This window comes from Hibiscus syriacus, unplaced genomic scaffold (genome assembly GCF_006381635.1).
Source record: "Hibiscus syriacus cultivar Baekdansim isolate YM2019G1 unplaced genomic scaffold, ASM638163v2 tig00111779_pilon, whole genome shotgun sequence".
NCBI lineage: Eukaryota > Viridiplantae > Streptophyta > Magnoliopsida > Malvales > Malvaceae > Hibiscus > Hibiscus syriacus.
In genome coordinates this window covers 420,124-437,934 of record NW_024063176.1, presented here as the reverse complement: position 1 = coordinate 437,934, position 17,811 = coordinate 420,124, and the positions used below count along the sequence as shown (strand labels likewise).

General features: G+C 33.4%; 2 protein-coding genes across 5 annotated transcripts; one reads left to right on the top strand and one right to left on the bottom strand.

Moving 5' to 3' along the window:
* Nucleotides 1-259: 259 nt before the first annotated feature.
* Nucleotides 260-7,823, top strand: LOC120170363 (polygalacturonase QRT2-like). The gene is made up of 11 exons (XM_039178320.1): nucleotides 260-628; nucleotides 1,472-1,521; nucleotides 4,845-5,103; nucleotides 5,595-5,726; nucleotides 5,858-6,019; nucleotides 6,112-6,132; nucleotides 6,438-6,645; nucleotides 6,739-6,820; nucleotides 6,917-7,025; nucleotides 7,298-7,417; nucleotides 7,528-7,823. Exons 1-11 carry the CDS (start codon nucleotides 260-262, stop codon nucleotides 7,753-7,755), a joined length of 1,740 nt encoding a protein of 579 aa, XP_039034251.1. The 3' UTR covers nucleotides 7,756-7,823.
* A 142-nt stretch (nucleotides 7,824-7,965) lies between these two features.
* On the bottom strand, nucleotides 7,966-14,343 carry LOC120170310 (histone-lysine N-methyltransferase 2D-like). 4 transcript variants are annotated; one of them, XM_039178271.1, is made up of 13 exons: nucleotides 14,267-14,343; nucleotides 13,815-14,139; nucleotides 12,926-13,103; nucleotides 12,796-12,845; nucleotides 12,615-12,707; nucleotides 12,445-12,533; nucleotides 12,153-12,231; nucleotides 11,846-11,928; nucleotides 11,278-11,356; nucleotides 10,490-11,174; nucleotides 10,106-10,186; nucleotides 9,331-9,973; nucleotides 7,966-9,035 (listed from the first exon to the last, which is right to left on the bottom strand). In XM_039178271.1, the coding sequence occupies exons 1-13, from the start codon at nucleotides 14,296-14,298 to the stop codon at nucleotides 8,876-8,878; spliced, it is 2,577 nt and encodes an 858-aa protein (XP_039034202.1). In that variant the 5' UTR covers nucleotides 14,299-14,343; the 3' UTR covers nucleotides 7,966-8,875. The 4 variants fall into 4 exon arrangements, with proteins under 4 accessions (XP_039034202.1, XP_039034203.1, XP_039034204.1 ...); XM_039178272.1 differs by having other exon boundaries at nucleotides 7,966-9,032; XM_039178273.1 differs by having other exon boundaries at nucleotides 10,112-10,186.
* Between the last annotated feature and the right edge of the window lie 3,468 nt (nucleotides 14,344-17,811).

The following is a 17,811-nucleotide window of genomic DNA, read 5'->3' as shown; positions in this document are numbered from 1 at the left end:
AAAATCATTTGAGGAATATCAAAAACACATGGAAAACTATATGTACAATTCGTGAAAACAATGGATTAGGATGGGACGACAATATGAAAATGATAACTTGTGACGGAGTTACATATGACGCTATAGTGACGGTAATTTCTATATACTATTTTTACTTGAAAGTTAAATTTTACTTGTTATTCTAATTGTGTATACTATTTAACACGCACACCCGAAATATGATCAAATTTTGAACAAAAAAATTGATTCTTATGATGAGATGGCTCTTGTTGTCGGTCAAGATATGGCAACAGAGAGTTTTGCTAGAACTTTTGTCGATATAGACTTGGATGATATTAATGAAGGATCAATGCCATTAAATTTCGACACTCAACATATCGATGAGGAAAGAACAAACGTATCTTTATCTGGTACATCAAAACGTAAAAGGAAAGAAAACGTCGAGGATGATCATATTCAATTTGTAGGTGAGAAACTTGGTGAGATTGCTAAAGTACTCAAAAAATTTACTGAGGATAGGACACCATATCTTTACAAAGAAGTTATACCAATGGAGAAAGAAAGATTTGGTGACGAATTTCTTTGTGAGATCTTTGATTTTCTAACCAAGAATGAGCTTGAGGCCAAAGTTTTCTTGGCTAAAAAATAAAGCATAGGAAAATTTGGCTTCAGAAGTTTACCCAAGGTTAAAATGTGAACTTTAAATGTGGTGTATAATTATTTATGACTTGGACAACATTTTAACTCTAATGTATTGTAGTATAGACTTCAGTATTTGTATTGTTGGATTTATGTGTTGTAGCACTAATTATGAATTAGACTATGTATTATTACGGTTGTATATTATTGTTGTTTTAATTTGACAATATTATTATTAGTACAATGTTATGTACTATTGTTGTTTTAATTTGGTGTACTATTAATTAAACATTCTTAGGATTTATAAACTTTATAGTATATTTTTAATCAATTATTAATATTATCTAAAATACATATTTTTATAAAATATAATTATATATAAAAAAGTAACCTTTAAAAATAAATAAATAATAAAACATATTCAATAGGTACAGTTTCTTCATTAAAAACAGATTCTGAAAACAGTTTTCAGAAAAATTACTCAAACAGTATAAAACATTTTACAATGAACCATTCAAACACTGGAAAATGTTTTCTGGAAAATGTTTTACATTTCTGTAAAACATTTTTCAGATTTTATTTTCCGTAAAATATTTTCAGTGAAACAAACAGAAATAATAAATTATTTGATTGACAATAATTAAGTAATATAATTAATAAAATAAAAAGATCAACCGTTAAAATGAAATGAGACAATAATTAAATGGTCATAAATATAGTTTATTCTAAAAATTAAATCAAATTAAGAAAAAATCGTGTATCGGGTGGAGTACCTGATCTGCAAAATTGTGTATCTTCATTATAAATACCCCAAATCTGATATTGGAACTAGAGAATCAAGGCAGATGGAAAGTATCTAAAGCCTCACGCAGAGGGCACAAGGCAAGTATCTTTTCTTTGCGGATGATCTTCTATTATTCGCAAGGGTGGATGTACAATTAATTAGCTTGACCCCACATTATTTTACTGAATTCGGCTTAGCACTGAACTTAGAGTTAAATTTGCAGAAATCGGAACTTTTTGTTTCACCTAATTTATCGTCTGAAAATGCAGTTTATATGAGTAGTTTGTGGGCTGATTTAGCCCAAAAAAAGATAATGGGTTTTTTTTTTATTTAAATCATTAGAGCAAGTTGAAATTTATTTTAGGATCTATAATATTTTTTACAGTGTTATTAGAACTCATCACGTCGAGATGACGAGTTCTAATAAAATATAATTTTTTTTATTAAAATTTATCACATCGAGGTAAAAAGTTAGAATAAAAATATATTTTTTATTAGAACTCATCACCTCGACGTGACGAGTTCTGTGTCACTGTAGAAAAGACAATAGATCCTAAAATAAATATTGACTTGTCCTAATAGACTAAATAAAAAACTCATATACCTTAGTAGGCCTATTTTGCTTAGTTTGTGTGGTATTTCACTTACAATAACTTAGTACCTACTTAGGAGTGTCGATCATTCATGAAAGGACAAAGGCCTAAATTTATGCTCCTCTAGTTGATAAAGTGTTTAAGAAGTTAAGTGGATAAAAGGGGAAGGTTTTGTAAACGAAAATGAATGAGTGAACATAAATGAACGAATTAAACGTCTATAAATATAAATGAATGAACGAGTCATTTGTTCGTATTTGTTTATATAATCAAACGAATGAAAAATCTTATTCATGTTCATTCGTTTAATAAATAAATGAACTTTACGTCGAACATTGTTTAATAAATAAATGAACTTTACGTCGAACATTTCATTGAACATTCGATTCGTTTACAGCCCTACAAACGCGAATAACACGACGGAGATGGTAACTCATTATATCTCGGAGAAGAAAACATAGAATTTACAGGAGGTTTGTGAGCTAATCCCGGACAAGATAAATAAACAAATAGTGGCTGTTCCTTCACCAATTTCAGGTTGAGGTGATAACCATGATATACACCGGCATGGGGGCTGAAAAAGAATGACAATTTTTCAGTCTCAGCAACTTACGCAATTACAAATCAACTGACAAATTGGGGATTATGGAGAAACACTAATGAATTAGTCTTCACTGAGACTAGCCAAAGACTGAGCCAGATACTCCATTATGCACATAAGCTAGCTTTGGAAATAGAGATGACTATGATCGTAGATTTAAATTACAGTTGTGATCGTATTTTTTTATTATATTGAGTTTATCATGATTATAAATATAACAAATATTATTACGATTATTGTGGGTATCACAATCATGAAGTAATAATTTTGAACAACACTGCTACCTCTATATAACAATCGTTATTCAAATCCCTAGTTAGAACTTCTTCGACCGCAACTTCATCAAGGAACCACAATGGGTTAAAATTGTAATATTAAATAATATATATATATATATATATATATATATAATATTGTAATATTAAATTATATATATATAATATTGTAATATTAAATTATATATATATATAATATTATAATATTAAATATAAATTTTAAAAGATTTATTTTTTATGATTAAATGTTTTTTTTGTTAGTTTGTGGTGAATATAAGATAATATTTGTTTGAAAGACTCAATTATATGATAATGAACACTGGTACACTTCTACCGACGTTGTACTCAAACTCAAGATCTTAATGTATAATAACAATCTCTTAACTACTAAGATGGTTTGGTTCATGTAATTTTCATTTAATGATAAATAAATATTAATAATAACTGATAAAAAAAATTGAATTTATATAGAAAAAAACGTCATTTATAACTACTGTTTTTAAAACTTGCATTTTAAATATAACCTGCTTCAAGCATTAATTGAAAAAAAAAACCCATAAGTTTACATTAATTAAAAAATCTATTACGTGCCATTAAAATCTATTAAAAACGTCAGTTAACTTTTTTTTTCTTTTTCTTTTTAGATTTGAAAGCTAATAAATTAGTGAAGCGTGGTATACTGAAAAAAATATCGTTTTAATTCTAATTATATAAAATTTCGAGTTTAATTTCTGGTAATTTCTTTCATCTCCATTTATCACAAAACAAGACTAGAATACACTCCTTGCTATAATACAGGGACCTATACGGTAAAAGTATGATATCAAAATGTTTATTTTGGCTCATATTCATTTTTTAAGAGTATTTTAGCTTCTAACGTTTCATTTTAAGGTAAAAACACCCATAAAATTTGACTAAATAGTCACTTTGACCCTTATTTTTTTCTTAAGCATTTTGCCCCCCTTCATTTTAGGATAAAAGACTCATATTTTGGAGTGTTAACCGTTTGTTAATTAACGATTTTCATGCACTGAGGGGGTTTCCCCCAAAAATAAAACGTTGAGAGCCAAAATATTCTAAAAAATAATAGGGACCAAAATGATAATTTTAATAAATAATGGGGACTAATTTTGATATTATACCTTCTTAAAAAGAGAGAGCCTTGATTTGAATCTATATGAAATAACATATTTTTACATGAAATCATTATCAAAGAATATTTAATTGATAATTTAAATAATTTTACATTAATTTTTATCAAATCTTTTATTTAATAAATCCATAGGAAAAAGAACGAAATTTCGATAAATTATAAAAACAATTATTTAAATAGTCAATCAAACATTATTTGATGATTTCATGTAAAGTTATATCCTGATAAAGTGTTAACTCAGTTTTCCTGCTAGAATTATTTAACGATGTTAGTCTAAATGATTTAATTGATTAATAATAAAAGTTAAATAATACTATAATTTAATGAAATAAAAGATTTGTGATGTGAATGGAAGTTAAAGTTAAGTATAGTGATGTGGAGTGTAAATAACCCAATTTGAAGCTAATGAAGTGGAACTCCAAACACGTTTTGAGGTGCATATATATGAGTATTGACCGAGGCGTTAATTTTGGTAAACAAGCACAAAGCAAAACTTCTAACTACAAACCTCCCACTTCATCTCTTAGTTGAGGAAATCAAGCACCCAAACTTCCTCTTTCGTCTCCATCTTCATCTCCCCATTCCCCATAATCCATATATATATAATTGTATACATACATTCACTTTCATGGCAGAACATGTTCGACTCAGAGCTCCTTTTATTGCATATGAATCCTAGGATGCTCTTTGTCTTCTGTCTCTGTTCTTGAAGTTTTAAGATGAGAATATTGTTGAAACCCCATTGTCTCCCACTTTTCATTGTTGCGTTGATCTCTTTGTCTAGACCCTGTTTTTACAGTTGCGGGGAGGACTCATTTCAGTTTGATTTTCACCGGGGAAGTGTTTATGGCCGTCTAATGACGACGACCTATCGTCGTCCTTATTTTGGGGTCTTGAACGAAAGGAACAAACTTATCCTGATGTCGGGAAGTCTGTCCGAGTACGAGTATGGTGACGGAAGTCAGTTGAGACTCGATGATGCGCCTGCGCCGGTCGGTCCGACTGTTGTCGATGTGGATGATTTCGGAGCTAAAGCTGATGGAAGTGATGATTCTAAGGTACCTTATTAAGGAATACTATCATTGTAAACTTGTTTAAATGTGTGTATGGATAAGATACAACACTGATAAGCTGAAATTATTTTTTTTTAAATTGAAGATATGAAGACATGAAATTTATATTTCCAATTCACATATTACCAAACAAATTCCTTTATAAAAATTTTAATTATCTTTAATTTTAAAAATTAAACCTTATAACTTGATGGTTGTTTGGTTTCATTTTTCGTGTCCGAATCATGACAGTATAATTTAGGAGGTTTAATATTTTTTTTTGAAAATTTAATCGAATTTTTTTAAAAATAATAAAACCTTTTTCAAAAACAGTTAGCCTTTAATTAAAATCTTTTAAAAAATTGAGAGGCTTAATTAAAAATATTTAAATTTTGTAAGACTTCATGAATTTTTTTAAAACTTTTAAAGAAACCCTAACTAAGTTTTTTTGTTTGGGCATTTATTGATTGAAGTTGTAACATTTTCATTTTGTTTAGGCGTTTAAGGAAGCTTGGGAAATTGCTTGTAAGTCGTATCAAGGAGCTATTATGTTGGTCCCTAAGAACAAGATTTATCATCTTAAGCCAGTTGATTTCTCTGGACCGTGCAATTCTCCTCTTATATTCAAGGTTTATTCTGGAAATGGCATGCATGGTCATCTATTCATCCATGCATGCATGCTTCCCTTAAATCTTCCATACATACATGCATGAATACATAATAAAATGAACTGATAGATCACATTCTAATTGAATGATAGATCTTCGGGACAATTAAAGCCACTGTCCATCACTCGGATTACACAAGCCGACGATGGCTTTACTTTGATAATGTTCAGAATTTAAGGGTAGAAGGTGGAGGCATCATCAATGGCAATGGCAGAACATGGTGGCTAAATTCCTGTAAAATTAACACCGCCCTCGTATGTCACGTGAATTTATATCGAAATTTCAACTTGTTATCATTCCTGTTATCGATAAAACAGCTTACATTGCTTCTTCCGTCGTTTTTCAGCCTTGCAGTGAAGCACCAACTGTAAGTTCACATCCTTTCTCCTTGATTTCGGTACGGTTAGTTATTTCGCAATCATCCCTTTTGTAATAACCAGGATTTGAACATCTCCCCTGTATCCTGCATCACTGGGCATAACAAGATTTGAACTTCGAGCTTCACCTGCATACGTTTGCATAAAAAATCGTATTATCTTTGAACACACACAAACCCTTCAAGGCGTTGCCATCTAAGGGTGAAAACATGCAATGATGCGGAAGAAGCACCCGAATCCCGATCATTACACCTTGTGCATATGAACTATATTAAACATAACTTTTATTTCACAGGCAGTAACCTTTAGCCAATGCAGCAATCTGAAATTGGCACGGCTGCGGATTGAAAATTCTCAACAAATGCATCTTTCATTTAGCAAATGTATCAATGTAAAAGTCTTCAACCTTTTCGTGATCGCTCCTGGAAACAGCCCCAACACTGATGGAATCCATGTGACTGAAACCCACAACATACACATTAAGAACTGTGTCATCAGAACTGGTAAAACAATAGTTAAATCAAGCATGCATTTAAATCTTCTAAATAATTTTGCAAACTTTATGCTGATCAATTCAACCGGTGCTATATTTGAAGGTGATGATTGTATATCCATAGTGAGCGGCTCGCAAAATGTTCGAGCCACAGGCATAACTTGTGGACCAGGACATGGAATCAGGTCTTCCAGCTAATTCAACACTACTCAACAAAAGCTTCTACCCAAGTGGTTTCTACTTGTTTATGGTACATTAATGGGATGCAATTTCTTTTGCAGCATTGGGAGCTTAGGAGCTGGAAATTCTTCGGGTTATGTGTCTAATGTAATAGTGAATAGAGCAACACTTTCGAGAACCACCAATGGAGTTAGAATAAAGACTTGGCAGGTAACATCCTAATAATCTTTTCAACATACATATAATGGGCATATCCCTCTATTCAACATTTACATCTAAATCCAAGTATCATAGTCTATAATTCTTTAATCGAAGTAGTATTGCAAGTAAAAATGGGTTCAGCTACGACTAACAAAGCAAACTTCGTAAGAAAAACAGCACTTGGGTTTTCATGATCCTGAATGGATAAAAAAAAGTTGGAAAACGTTGGCTTAACTCTGATATGCTTCTCTGAGTAGTATTATAAATTGTTGTTACTGTAGGGAGGATCCGGGTATGCCAAAAACATAAAATTCCAGAATATAATGATGCACAATGTGAGCAATCCTATAATTATAGATCAATACTACTGTGATCATCATCAATCGCCATGCCCCAAACAGGTAATTTTGAAACCCTTAAACCATGAACATCAGATTCAACAGAAAAGAGCAGGGCAGGTATTAATGGCAATATACTTGTATACATGAACGTATATGTTTCATTAAAGCAGGTGTCAGCAGTGCAAGTGAGTAATGTTGTTTATAAAAACATCAGAGGAACAAGTGCCTCCAATGTGGCCTTGAAATTCAATTGCAGCCAGACGCATCCTTGTCAAGAGATTTACTTGCAAAATGTAGCTATAAAATCATCACAAGAAGATAAAGAAGAACATATTGCAGAAGCATCATGCTCTAATATTAGATTGTCTTACCGAGGGGATGTCTCTCCACCTTGCTGATCATCTTCATCAATCTCTGCCTCAGGAGAAAAGCCAAACCAAATTCCATAAATTACTCTCAAATTAGACGTTTGCTTCTCACTTAATTCATACTCTATCATTTATATATATATGGATATTAATTTAGTATTATACATGCTTTATTTAATTAATATACATATATATACTCTTTTTTTCTGCCTTTGAAATGTCCTGCTCTGTGGACTGTGATCATCAGACAAAGTAACAAAAAGATTTTCTCCAAGATTATGAAATTACAAGCACTAATAAGTTGCATCGTTCTGCCATAACGCATAGGCCCCACCGAACTATCAGCAGTGCCTCATTTGCGACAGATTTTGGCAGTTGGCACGGTGACAAACAGAAGCATAATACTTATTGGCCTCTATGGTGCCATGTTCTGGCGCCTCCCTCCTGCTACAACTCCTGCAACCAAGCAAACTACAGCAGCTGCAAACATTAAATCCTCCTGCCATTGTTGCACCCTCTTCTGGTCTGTCCAGCTCCTTTAGCAGCATTGGCAACCACAAAGTCTCTGATGAGCAATTCGAGGAGACCCTTTAGTTTGTTTCTCAAATATTGCATTCAGAACTCAGATATGGGTATTTCTTCGTACTTTATTAAGACTCAATCAAATTACTTGCAGTTCTGATAAAATCTGTATCGGAAGTCTGTTCAGTTGAGGCCAACACTATGGGTGCTTGATTGGTCCTATCTTTTGGAAATTCTACCTGCTATGTTCATGCAACCTTCAAGAAATCTCCTATACAAGTGAAGCTGAAGCTCGGGAAGCTGAAATGAGGATATGCAGAGGCTTCCATTCTTTTTCATCCAAAATAGCTTAGATTCAGATGCTTGGGTTGGATTCTCGCTGCTATTGGACTTTTCACCTCCAACTGTGGTTGAATGGGTTCCTTCAAGTTGTTTGTTTTCATCTGCAACCACAAAGGCATGCATGCCTAAGATATAAAGTAGCATCAATGCAGAGCTGGGGAAGAAAACAAGCAACAGCAGCAGAACTCCAATAGTTGGGAGTTGGGACCTTGCGAGTTCACAGCCTGAGAACTGCCTCATCCAGAAAAAGAAAATTTAAAAACAAATCCACTCACAAAGAATTAAGCTAGCCTTTCACTTTCAATTGTTTTGTCTCCTTTTTTTTTTGAAGAACAAAACGAATGCCTTGCTTCCCAAGTTCTAAGCTTTTTACTCTACCATCATCTAGCATCACAGATACAATGGATGTGTCTTCAATGATGTCACTAACAGCTCCTTTATACCTGCTTGTTCAATTTCAAAAAATAAAGATAAATTTTAGGAAATGCACCTAAAGAATACACAAGACAGAATTATTAAAGCATTATAATTTGGGTGGAGCTCAAATGATCAAATTCATTGGAAACTTGACAAATTCTTTCTATTTTTGGAGCCAAATTGATGTGTACATGTTCTACAGTTGCGAATGGAAATAAACAAGGCGAGTGGGGTTAAGGGACTAAGATTAATTGGGAGCAAAAGACTATAAAACCATAACTTGCCTCACGATTTCTCAGTGGTAAAGATAAACCAAAATCTTACCATGATTTGTCAGATGCCTGATAAATTTCAAGTTTCTTTCCAATTGCATCTTTACCCAACTTTTTTAAAATCCAACTAGCATCCATCATGCCATCCATTAAGCTGTTTTGATGTGTTTGTGTGACATCGAGATCTTCATCAACATTAAAAAATGATTTTTCCATGAAGGAAGATGGTCTCTGTCTCTTTGACCTTTGGCCTTTTATAGAACCCTTGTCTTCCTCAGAATGAGCCTTAGAATTCTGATTAACAAGATTAGGTTTCTTCAATTTAAATTTGAGAGTTGGTTTGGGATCTTTTGGCAAAGAATTCAAGACAGGTGTGTGATGATAATCTTCATTACTTTCACCATATGTATCATCCCTTTCTTTCAACCGCTTTCCTGACTTCACATTTCCTCCTCCTAGAACGGGCACCACACCTGAAGGCACAGCATCAAACCTAATTACATCAATGCTTCCTTCTCCTGGTGTGACATGTGCTTGTTTTTGAGGAACGATTTCATATCCATCAGAACCTTTTGCAGCACTAACTTTGGATCCCAATTCAGGAAAAGCCGGCCTAATTTTTCCAAACTTTATCACATTCCCTTCTGTTCCTGCAATTTTCACCCCTCTTGACTTGGAGCGATAAACTTTGATTCCTGCAAACAGAAAAATTCCCAGTCTCACTTATTAGAACCTTAAAGAAAATATTCTCCAAATTTTCATCAGTGACAGCAGTGCACAAATGAACTTTTAAACACTACAGCAATAGATCATGACTGCTATATTACCATCACCAGATTTAGCAGTACTGTCACTCCTATCCGGCAAAAACTTGTAATCTACTCTCTTTTGATTTGCATCTTGAACACCTAATAATCAGTCAAACAAGAGAAGACATAATAGTCTTTAAATTACTCTCTCAAACCAGAAAGGACCAATAAATTGCACATCATTAATACTTGTTCATTTTACAAGAATGATCTTATAACAAACAAAAGGGGCTCGACGAAAACCTAAATGCAACTAAGATTAAAGTAAATGAGCAAAAAACAGTTTATCGCAGCAAATGCAGATCTACAGGTCAAACAAGAAATGATAGGTGCTTGATTGTAGGAAAAGAGGATACTCATGCAGTGCAAGTTAACTCATAGACAGAGAAAGTCAAAGCATACCATTGTGCAAAACCACATCTTGTTTTTTCTGAGAGCTTGAAGCATCAGAAATTGGGGAGTTGGTAACATTTATTTTTCCTGCACCTAGATTTATGACCAACTTCTTTGCTTTCACAGTATTTGACTTGTTATCATGTTTTCCATCATCACCTCCACGGTCTAAATCATGTGGTTTGCTACTTTTAATTTTAAGTACACAAGATTTTCTATCTTCATCACTAACCATCACCTCATCTGCCACCTTGTATTTCAAAATCCCTTGCTGACTGGTAGAACAAATTCCAGCAACAGGAGAAGAAATATCTTGTCCTTCATCTTTCTGAATCACAGCTTCAGGAATATCCTGATTCCTTTCAAAACTCAGTTGTGATTCTCCTTGGCTAATCAAAGATGTCTCATTTGTCTTTTTCTTAAGATATTTTTTGCTTGAAGATCTCTTTCCATATTCCTTGTTCTTCTTAGGAGACTTCTCAGCTATTCCTTTGAGAGAGACCTTCAGGGAACGTCCAAATTCATTTTTTAACATCACCGGACCATTTTCCTCATCATCTGAAAATGGGGAGATAGAAAATATTTCTTCTTGAGTTGGCAGCCCTGCAGCAGCCCTCAAACTATAAATAAGGTCTCGATCAGCTTTGTCTTTCCTCTTCCAAAGCTCTTGGACAGCATCCTCGAGATCTGTAACCTGTTTTCATGTTTATGACAGCAATTCAAAAGTTGAAAAGAATACTTTTCTCCCTCCTGAGGAAGATAGAGAAGGGGAAACGAAAACTGCAATACATAACCACCTGGTAACACTCTCCACGACATGCTGCACATTTATACTGGAGATTTCCATATACTTGAAACTGCAAATATCTTTCATCACTGCAAAACATTTACTGATTTATATATAATGATCCAAAACTTGTGTGGCTGCCGTAAAGCAGAAACCACAAAAGTCTTCCAGCACTTATTCAACATGCAGAAGGAGTGCTTTTGGTTTGTGAGGGGCATGTATGCACTAGAGTAGAAATTTCAAGACAAGCAGCACTTGCTTGTTTTACTAGATAGTAAGGAAACAGCTCATGCTGATTGCATTCAACAAAAAACTTGAGAAATTCAACCATCCATTTTGACATAACAGTAACAAGGATTAAACCTGCTGAACTTGATGCAAATTAAAATACAAAGCATCTACATTGACGATGTAAACTCTCTCCAAAAACATCTATTACTGTCAAACTCAGCACCATAATTTGACAGCAATTACCCCACACAAAATAATAAACAACCAAAAAATGCAATAAACAAGTTAACAGTGCAGAAGTTAGATTGGTGGCTCTTAAAGTACAAACTACAAGGATAGCAAGGAACCTGATGCCATCACACTCGCAGTGCACCCAGCGCTGGCAAATATCACAGCAGACCATGGGTGTGGATTCAGAGTCTCTGTAAACCTGTATAGTTGTTCCAAAATGTCTAGTAAATTCATTTTTAGAAAATTCATGATGCATATTTGCATTCACATGGATGCTAAATCAATCAAATAAAGTAGCTCAGAATTACCCATATTTCACCCATTTCTATCAAGAAACAACTCTTATGGGAAGTGGACTCTTTCCTTAAACCAGGGATATATGAATAAAGCAAACACCATAACATATCAGAAGTATGAAATTACCTTCAAACATACAGGGCAATAATTTCCCTTCACAAACAACCTTCCACAAGCATCACAACAAGTGTACCCCAAGAACCACCTGAAAATTTTATAAGAAAATGATAAAACCTAGATATTAATTATGCTTAAACAGGTGGTCAGGAAAACTCATACGCAACCAGTTGTCAAAAACTAAAAAACACAAGCAAGATATTAGAGTTTGAATAGTTGAAAAGAAAATGAAGCAACAATTTGCGCAGAAAGGATAAACTTTTAGGGGAAAAGCTTTTTGTCTGAGGGTTAACAGTTGTACCGCAAACTGGAACCATTTCCAGGGACATTGGATCCACAGCTGTGACACCTTGTATGTTTTGGGCACAAATATGGCCCAGAAGAAACATTCTGCATAGTCCAGGGATAATGTGAAGGGTTCTGTTTTAATCAAGATATAGAAAAATTCAGCATTAAGAAATGCAAACCAACCTTGTGCGGTGGATGTTGACAATAGCAATGGTATGCACCATCACACCTTTTGCATAACATGAGCCTAGTTGGATCTCCCGCACTTCGGCACACCTAAAAAAAAGAATTAGTACTAATGAGTGAAATCAAAAGATTTGAACATTATTGGGTGCAAATGGGTACTTTTGCACATAATAAATACCTCACAGGTTCGACAATAATGGCAAGTCCAAGAACTCCAATGAAACAAATCTACAATCATGCCAAATGCATAAGAATCCAGTGGTAAAAGATAACAGAGCAATAACCTTTTAGAGCATTAAAGTTGGTACCTCTATATTGTACCAAAGATTTCAAACAGCTTCTGTGGTACTTCTTGTCACAATTTTGGCAAGAGAGCATCCTTCTAGCCCTCTCACCTCCTTTGCTTTCACCCAAAAAACACATGTGGCACATTACATTTTTGCTTGACTGACCTTGCTCTTCTAGACCAAAATTTATTGGTGCAACCTGTAGAGAAAAAGAAACCATAACTTCTAGAAAGCCACAAAGGAGCAGCACTACATAGACTAAAATATAGAGACCAACACATCCTCCAATGTAGGACCCTACCTTTTCCCCTTTCCTGCTCTCATTTTACAAAGCTTCATTTCCAGTCAAAGGGTAGGTAAACTAGCCAACCCAAAACAAAAATCGGCAAAATATTGTACCATTAAATCCTTCTATTCCCTAGTAATCTGCATCTATAGACTATAGTTTCACATGTAAAAGTAAATATATATATTTTGATACATGAAGTGAGCAGCCTATTTACAAATGACTATGGAATAATCACAAATAACCCAAAATCTAGCTCAAATTCAAGAACAGAAAACTTGGGAATACTACAAAATGCACACTTCAAAGTATCAATATCAACGATCAATCAGATTATACATACAGACAAGAACACAAGCATACTTATACAGTAAATTTAAAGAACCAATTGAGAAATAAGACGTTAGCCTAAACTGACAGGAAAGTAAACCTAAACTGAGAACAAAAATAATAATTCATATGGCCATGGGCTGAAATTGAACACCATAACCCCTAAATGACAACAAAAATCACACTCCACTAAATCTAACTCAACCGCAAACAAAATTCAGACACCAAACTTCATGTACACCTTGCAGATACATACAGACATACATTGCATAGAGCCAAACGCAAGAAAATTACCGCAACATCACCCGACTCAACCTTTCCAGCATAATCCTCGGCTGCCGCCATCGTGGCAGCAGCTTTTCTCTGAAGCGCGAGTCGTCTCGTCTGAGCCAACACCGAGGCCGACTCCTCAACTGCACCAGCTCCGCCTCCATCCCCAGCCGTAGCCGGCGCTAGTTTAGGAACCGGAACCTGCACGGTCCCTTCTCGAGAGACCCTAACACCCCAAGGATCTTTCAAAAACTCCTCGATTCGAATCGCTTCCTGAAAGAAGCCATTCTCGGAGCCCGGAGATTGGAGACTCCGAGGAAACCCTATCGAACAAAAGCAGATCCGCCGACTACAACAACAACACAGAGAAACATTAACGTTAATAATACAACGAGAGAGCTCGAAAGCAAGTGCACAAAGGAGGAAAAATAGCTTATTTAAAAAAATAAAAATTTGAAATTGGAAATATATTTTACCATGTAATTGGGCAAGCTACGTGAAAGGCCATTGGTAAGAGATTTGGGGGATTTTCCCTTTTTGAGTTTTGGGAGATTTATCGATTTGTCTCCATTTTTTAAATTGTAATTATTAAATAATACTTCGCATATGAATTATTAAAAATAATATAAATTTGATTTATTTAAATTTTACATAGTTGAAAACGGCGTCGTACATTTACGTAGATATGGCTTCTTTTGCTTAGTTTGTGAATTTGGTCTTTTAACACGAGGAAAAGGGATCTACTAACATTTTTAGCCCTCAAACTTTTGGAAAAAAATCATTTTAGCCCTTAATTATTTTTTTCATCTCCTTTGGCCCTGGACTTCAATGTTTTTTAATTAAATTAATCATTTTGTTCTTTCGTTGATGTTGATATTATTGATGTTTCATTTTACGTAAAAATAAAAAGCTAAAAATATAATAAAGAAGTACAAAAAATTAAAAGAATGTATAAATATTTAAAATTTGTAAAAATATTAAAATTTCTAAAAATGTATAAAAAATTGAAATTAGGGTCACAGTTTTTTAGAGTTTTGGGCTTTTTTGAGATTTGAGAAAAAGTTGAGGTTTTTTTAAAATATAATTTTAAGTTTTTTATTTTTAAATTTTATAAATGCAACACGTGTCAGATAATGAGTTTTTTAACGGTCGTGACAGATCATGCACCTAAAAATATAATGTTGAAAACATTATCACCTACTTCTGTAACATCCCCAAAAGTCGGATCAGTGACTAAAATATAAATTTTGGAAACTGTGTGCTCAATTTTGAAATAAGTTAAAAGTGTTGGGATTTAAGTAAAGAATTTTGATGATGGATTGAATAGCATAGATGGATAATTAAAGGGGTAATTTAGTCTTTTCAGATTAAAGGATATTTTGTATTTCCTTTAAATACAGGTGATATACGTGGGTTTTGGGAGAGTTCTGGAAGCCTTCTTCTTGCTCTCTTCTTCTTCTCGTAGCCCAGCTTAAAGGTAAGTTTGATTTTTAACTGTTAATTTCTGGAATTTATAAGTTGGTTTTGAATCTTTGGGGGTTATATAAGCTTAAGGAAAGCTTGTATAAACTCAAAACATCAAGAAGGGAGAATTAGAAAGGAATTTCTATTAAGAGATTAGAAATGAAGTTTTGATATAGAAAGGTTTTTGAAATTCTAAGGATGAATTTGACTTGTCATCAATCTAATTAAGAAGTATAAAGTGTTAGAATTGGAATTAGAACACATTGAAAATTTGGTATGATTTTTGAATCTCGTATGGAATATAGGATTTTGAGGTTTAAGATGAAATAAATGAATATATATGAGTTTAAGTATGTGTATGAAAGTTGGGAATATTAAAGGGAATGAAGTATGATGTGTTGAGCTGAAAATGAAGGATTTTCGAGCTCAAAATATGATTTCTGGGCAAGGGGAATCGATACCCATTCAAGGGGAACCGATACCCCTTCAAACGAACAAGAATTTCCAGTATGTCATGGGGGAACCGATACCCCCATAGGGGGGAACCGATTCCCCTAAAGGAAAATTGGGAATATGGGTTTAATAAGTTAGTTTAAGTTGCTAGTATCCAATTACAAGGTGTAGGTACCTAATGATGGTCTCGAAATGTACATTTATGTAGATTCTACGCATAAAGCAATTCCGGAACGTTTGGCAAGTAAGATCGATCAAGGGAAAGATAAGAGATTGGAATTGGCTAGTGAGGCCAGGTGAGTGCATATTAGTTAGTTTATGGTGCTAAATGGAAACAAGACTTGCGACAAGTCTATTTCCTATGTTAGAATGCATGAATATATGATTATACGTATATGAATGACATGAATTGTATGTATGCATGAATATATGTGTTGACATGCTTTTGAATGTAATGTTATGAGAAGTATGTGCTATATAATATATATATATACATATGTGAAACTGAACTATGTGACTGCATGAGAAAGATATGAGCCATATGACATGATATAGGTGAACATGAGAAAGCAAAGTATGAGATATAAACTATGTGATCATAGTAAAATATAATTATATTATTATATGATAAGTGAAATAAGCTGGATAATATTGATCTATAGGATGAAGTGAAAATAGTACACTAACTAGGGGATTTGAACATAAATGATAAGATGAACGTATAAGATAAGCTAGATGGGAAAGATTCATAGGTTTAAATAAAACTATAACACATGGGTTGAATGATAGAAATTTGTGAAGTTATATGAGAAGATTATAAGAGTGATATGAAATTGAATTAAGTAACAGATTAGATTATATATATAGAAATAATAGAAGTGAGATATGTTTATAAGTCTGCCCTAGATGAATACGAAATATAAGAGTGCTATATGATTTATATTAGGATAATCTTGAGGATATAGATATATATAGATAGATATGAAATGAAATGAAATGAGTTATATGAATACACAATTATGTGATGAAATGGTGAATTACCTGAACATGTGAATATATATATATATATATATATATATATATATATATATATATATATATATATATGTTTAAGAGAAGGCATAAGATTAAGATATAAGCAATATGACTTATAAGTATTGCTATTATAATGTTACATGATATGTTATGTATGTTAAAGGAATTATGTGATGGTATAAGAAATGCTATGAAATATATATATGTGAAAACAAGTATATGTTATGAGATAAGACTTATGACTATAAGCTACGTGAAAGTGTTCTAGGTGTTTCGATATATTATATGAAGTATATGATCTTATGTGAACAAGATATGATAAGTATGTTTATATGAATAAAGGTGATTGGGTGAGAAATGATAGAAATTATATGAAAACATGACATATGTGACATGTGAATTATATGGAAATGATCTACGTGCAAGTGAACTACGGGACTATGTGATCATATGAAAAGAAGCTATGTGATACGTGATATGTGAAAGTGAATTACAAGTTTATGTGAATATTTGAAATGAAATAAATGATAACGCCCATGTTATGTGTCATGAGAGCTAGGGGTATAGATGGCATGCCAAGAGTCGAGGGTCTATTCGGTTCTTTAGGACATATGTATATTCTTTGGAACATGTGTGAAGTCTCGAAAGACACATACTTGATCCCTAGCATATGTATATGATTCTTAAGGAATTCTACGTGGTCCTTATGGACATCATTATATGGCACTACGGTGCAATTCTACGGGCACTTCGGTGCAATTCTACGGGCACTTCGGTGCAATTCTACGGGGCACTTCGGTGCATTTATACGAGCTGTGGTGACAGCATAGTGCACAACCTCTATAGACTCACATATCGATAGTTCTCACATATATACATGGGCTAATCCAGAAATATGAACAAATATAAGTTAGTGGTATGATAAATGCTATAGAAATGATATGATGTTGTGTGTGTATAGTGTTTGATTGAAATAGTATGTGATTATATGATAAACTGTTAATGATGAACTATGTGTATGCATGTATTTACTGCAATTAATCTGATATGATTTTATACGATATGAAAA

What these genes read in the sequence shown, in the direction of transcription:
- LOC120170363 (XM_039178320.1), top strand. Translation starts at nt 260, where the DNA reads ATGGCTCTTGTTGTCGGTCAAGATATGGCAACAGAGAGTTTTGCTAGA. An exon ending in GTAAAATTAACACCGCCCTC is followed by an intron (nt 6,020 to 6,111) that starts GTATGTCACGTG and finishes GTCGTTTTTCAG; the next exon opens with CCTTGCAGTGAAGCACCAAC. An exon ending in GAACTGTGTCATCAGAACTG is followed by an intron (nt 6,646 to 6,738) that starts GTAAAACAATAG and finishes CTATATTTGAAG; the next exon opens with GTGATGATTGTATATCCATA.
- LOC120170310 (XM_039178271.1), bottom strand. Translation starts at nt 14,298, where the DNA reads ATGGCCTTTCACGTAGCTTGCCCAATTACATG. An exon ending in GTCAACATCCACCGCACAAG is followed by an intron (nt 12,534 to 12,614) that starts GTTGGTTTGCAT and finishes TGGACTATGCAG; the next exon opens with AATGTTTCTTCTGGGCCATA. An exon ending in TGCGAGTGTGATGGCATCAG is followed by an intron (nt 11,357 to 11,845) that starts GTTCCTTGCTAT and finishes AATGTTTTGCAG; the next exon opens with TGATGAAAGATATTTGCAGT.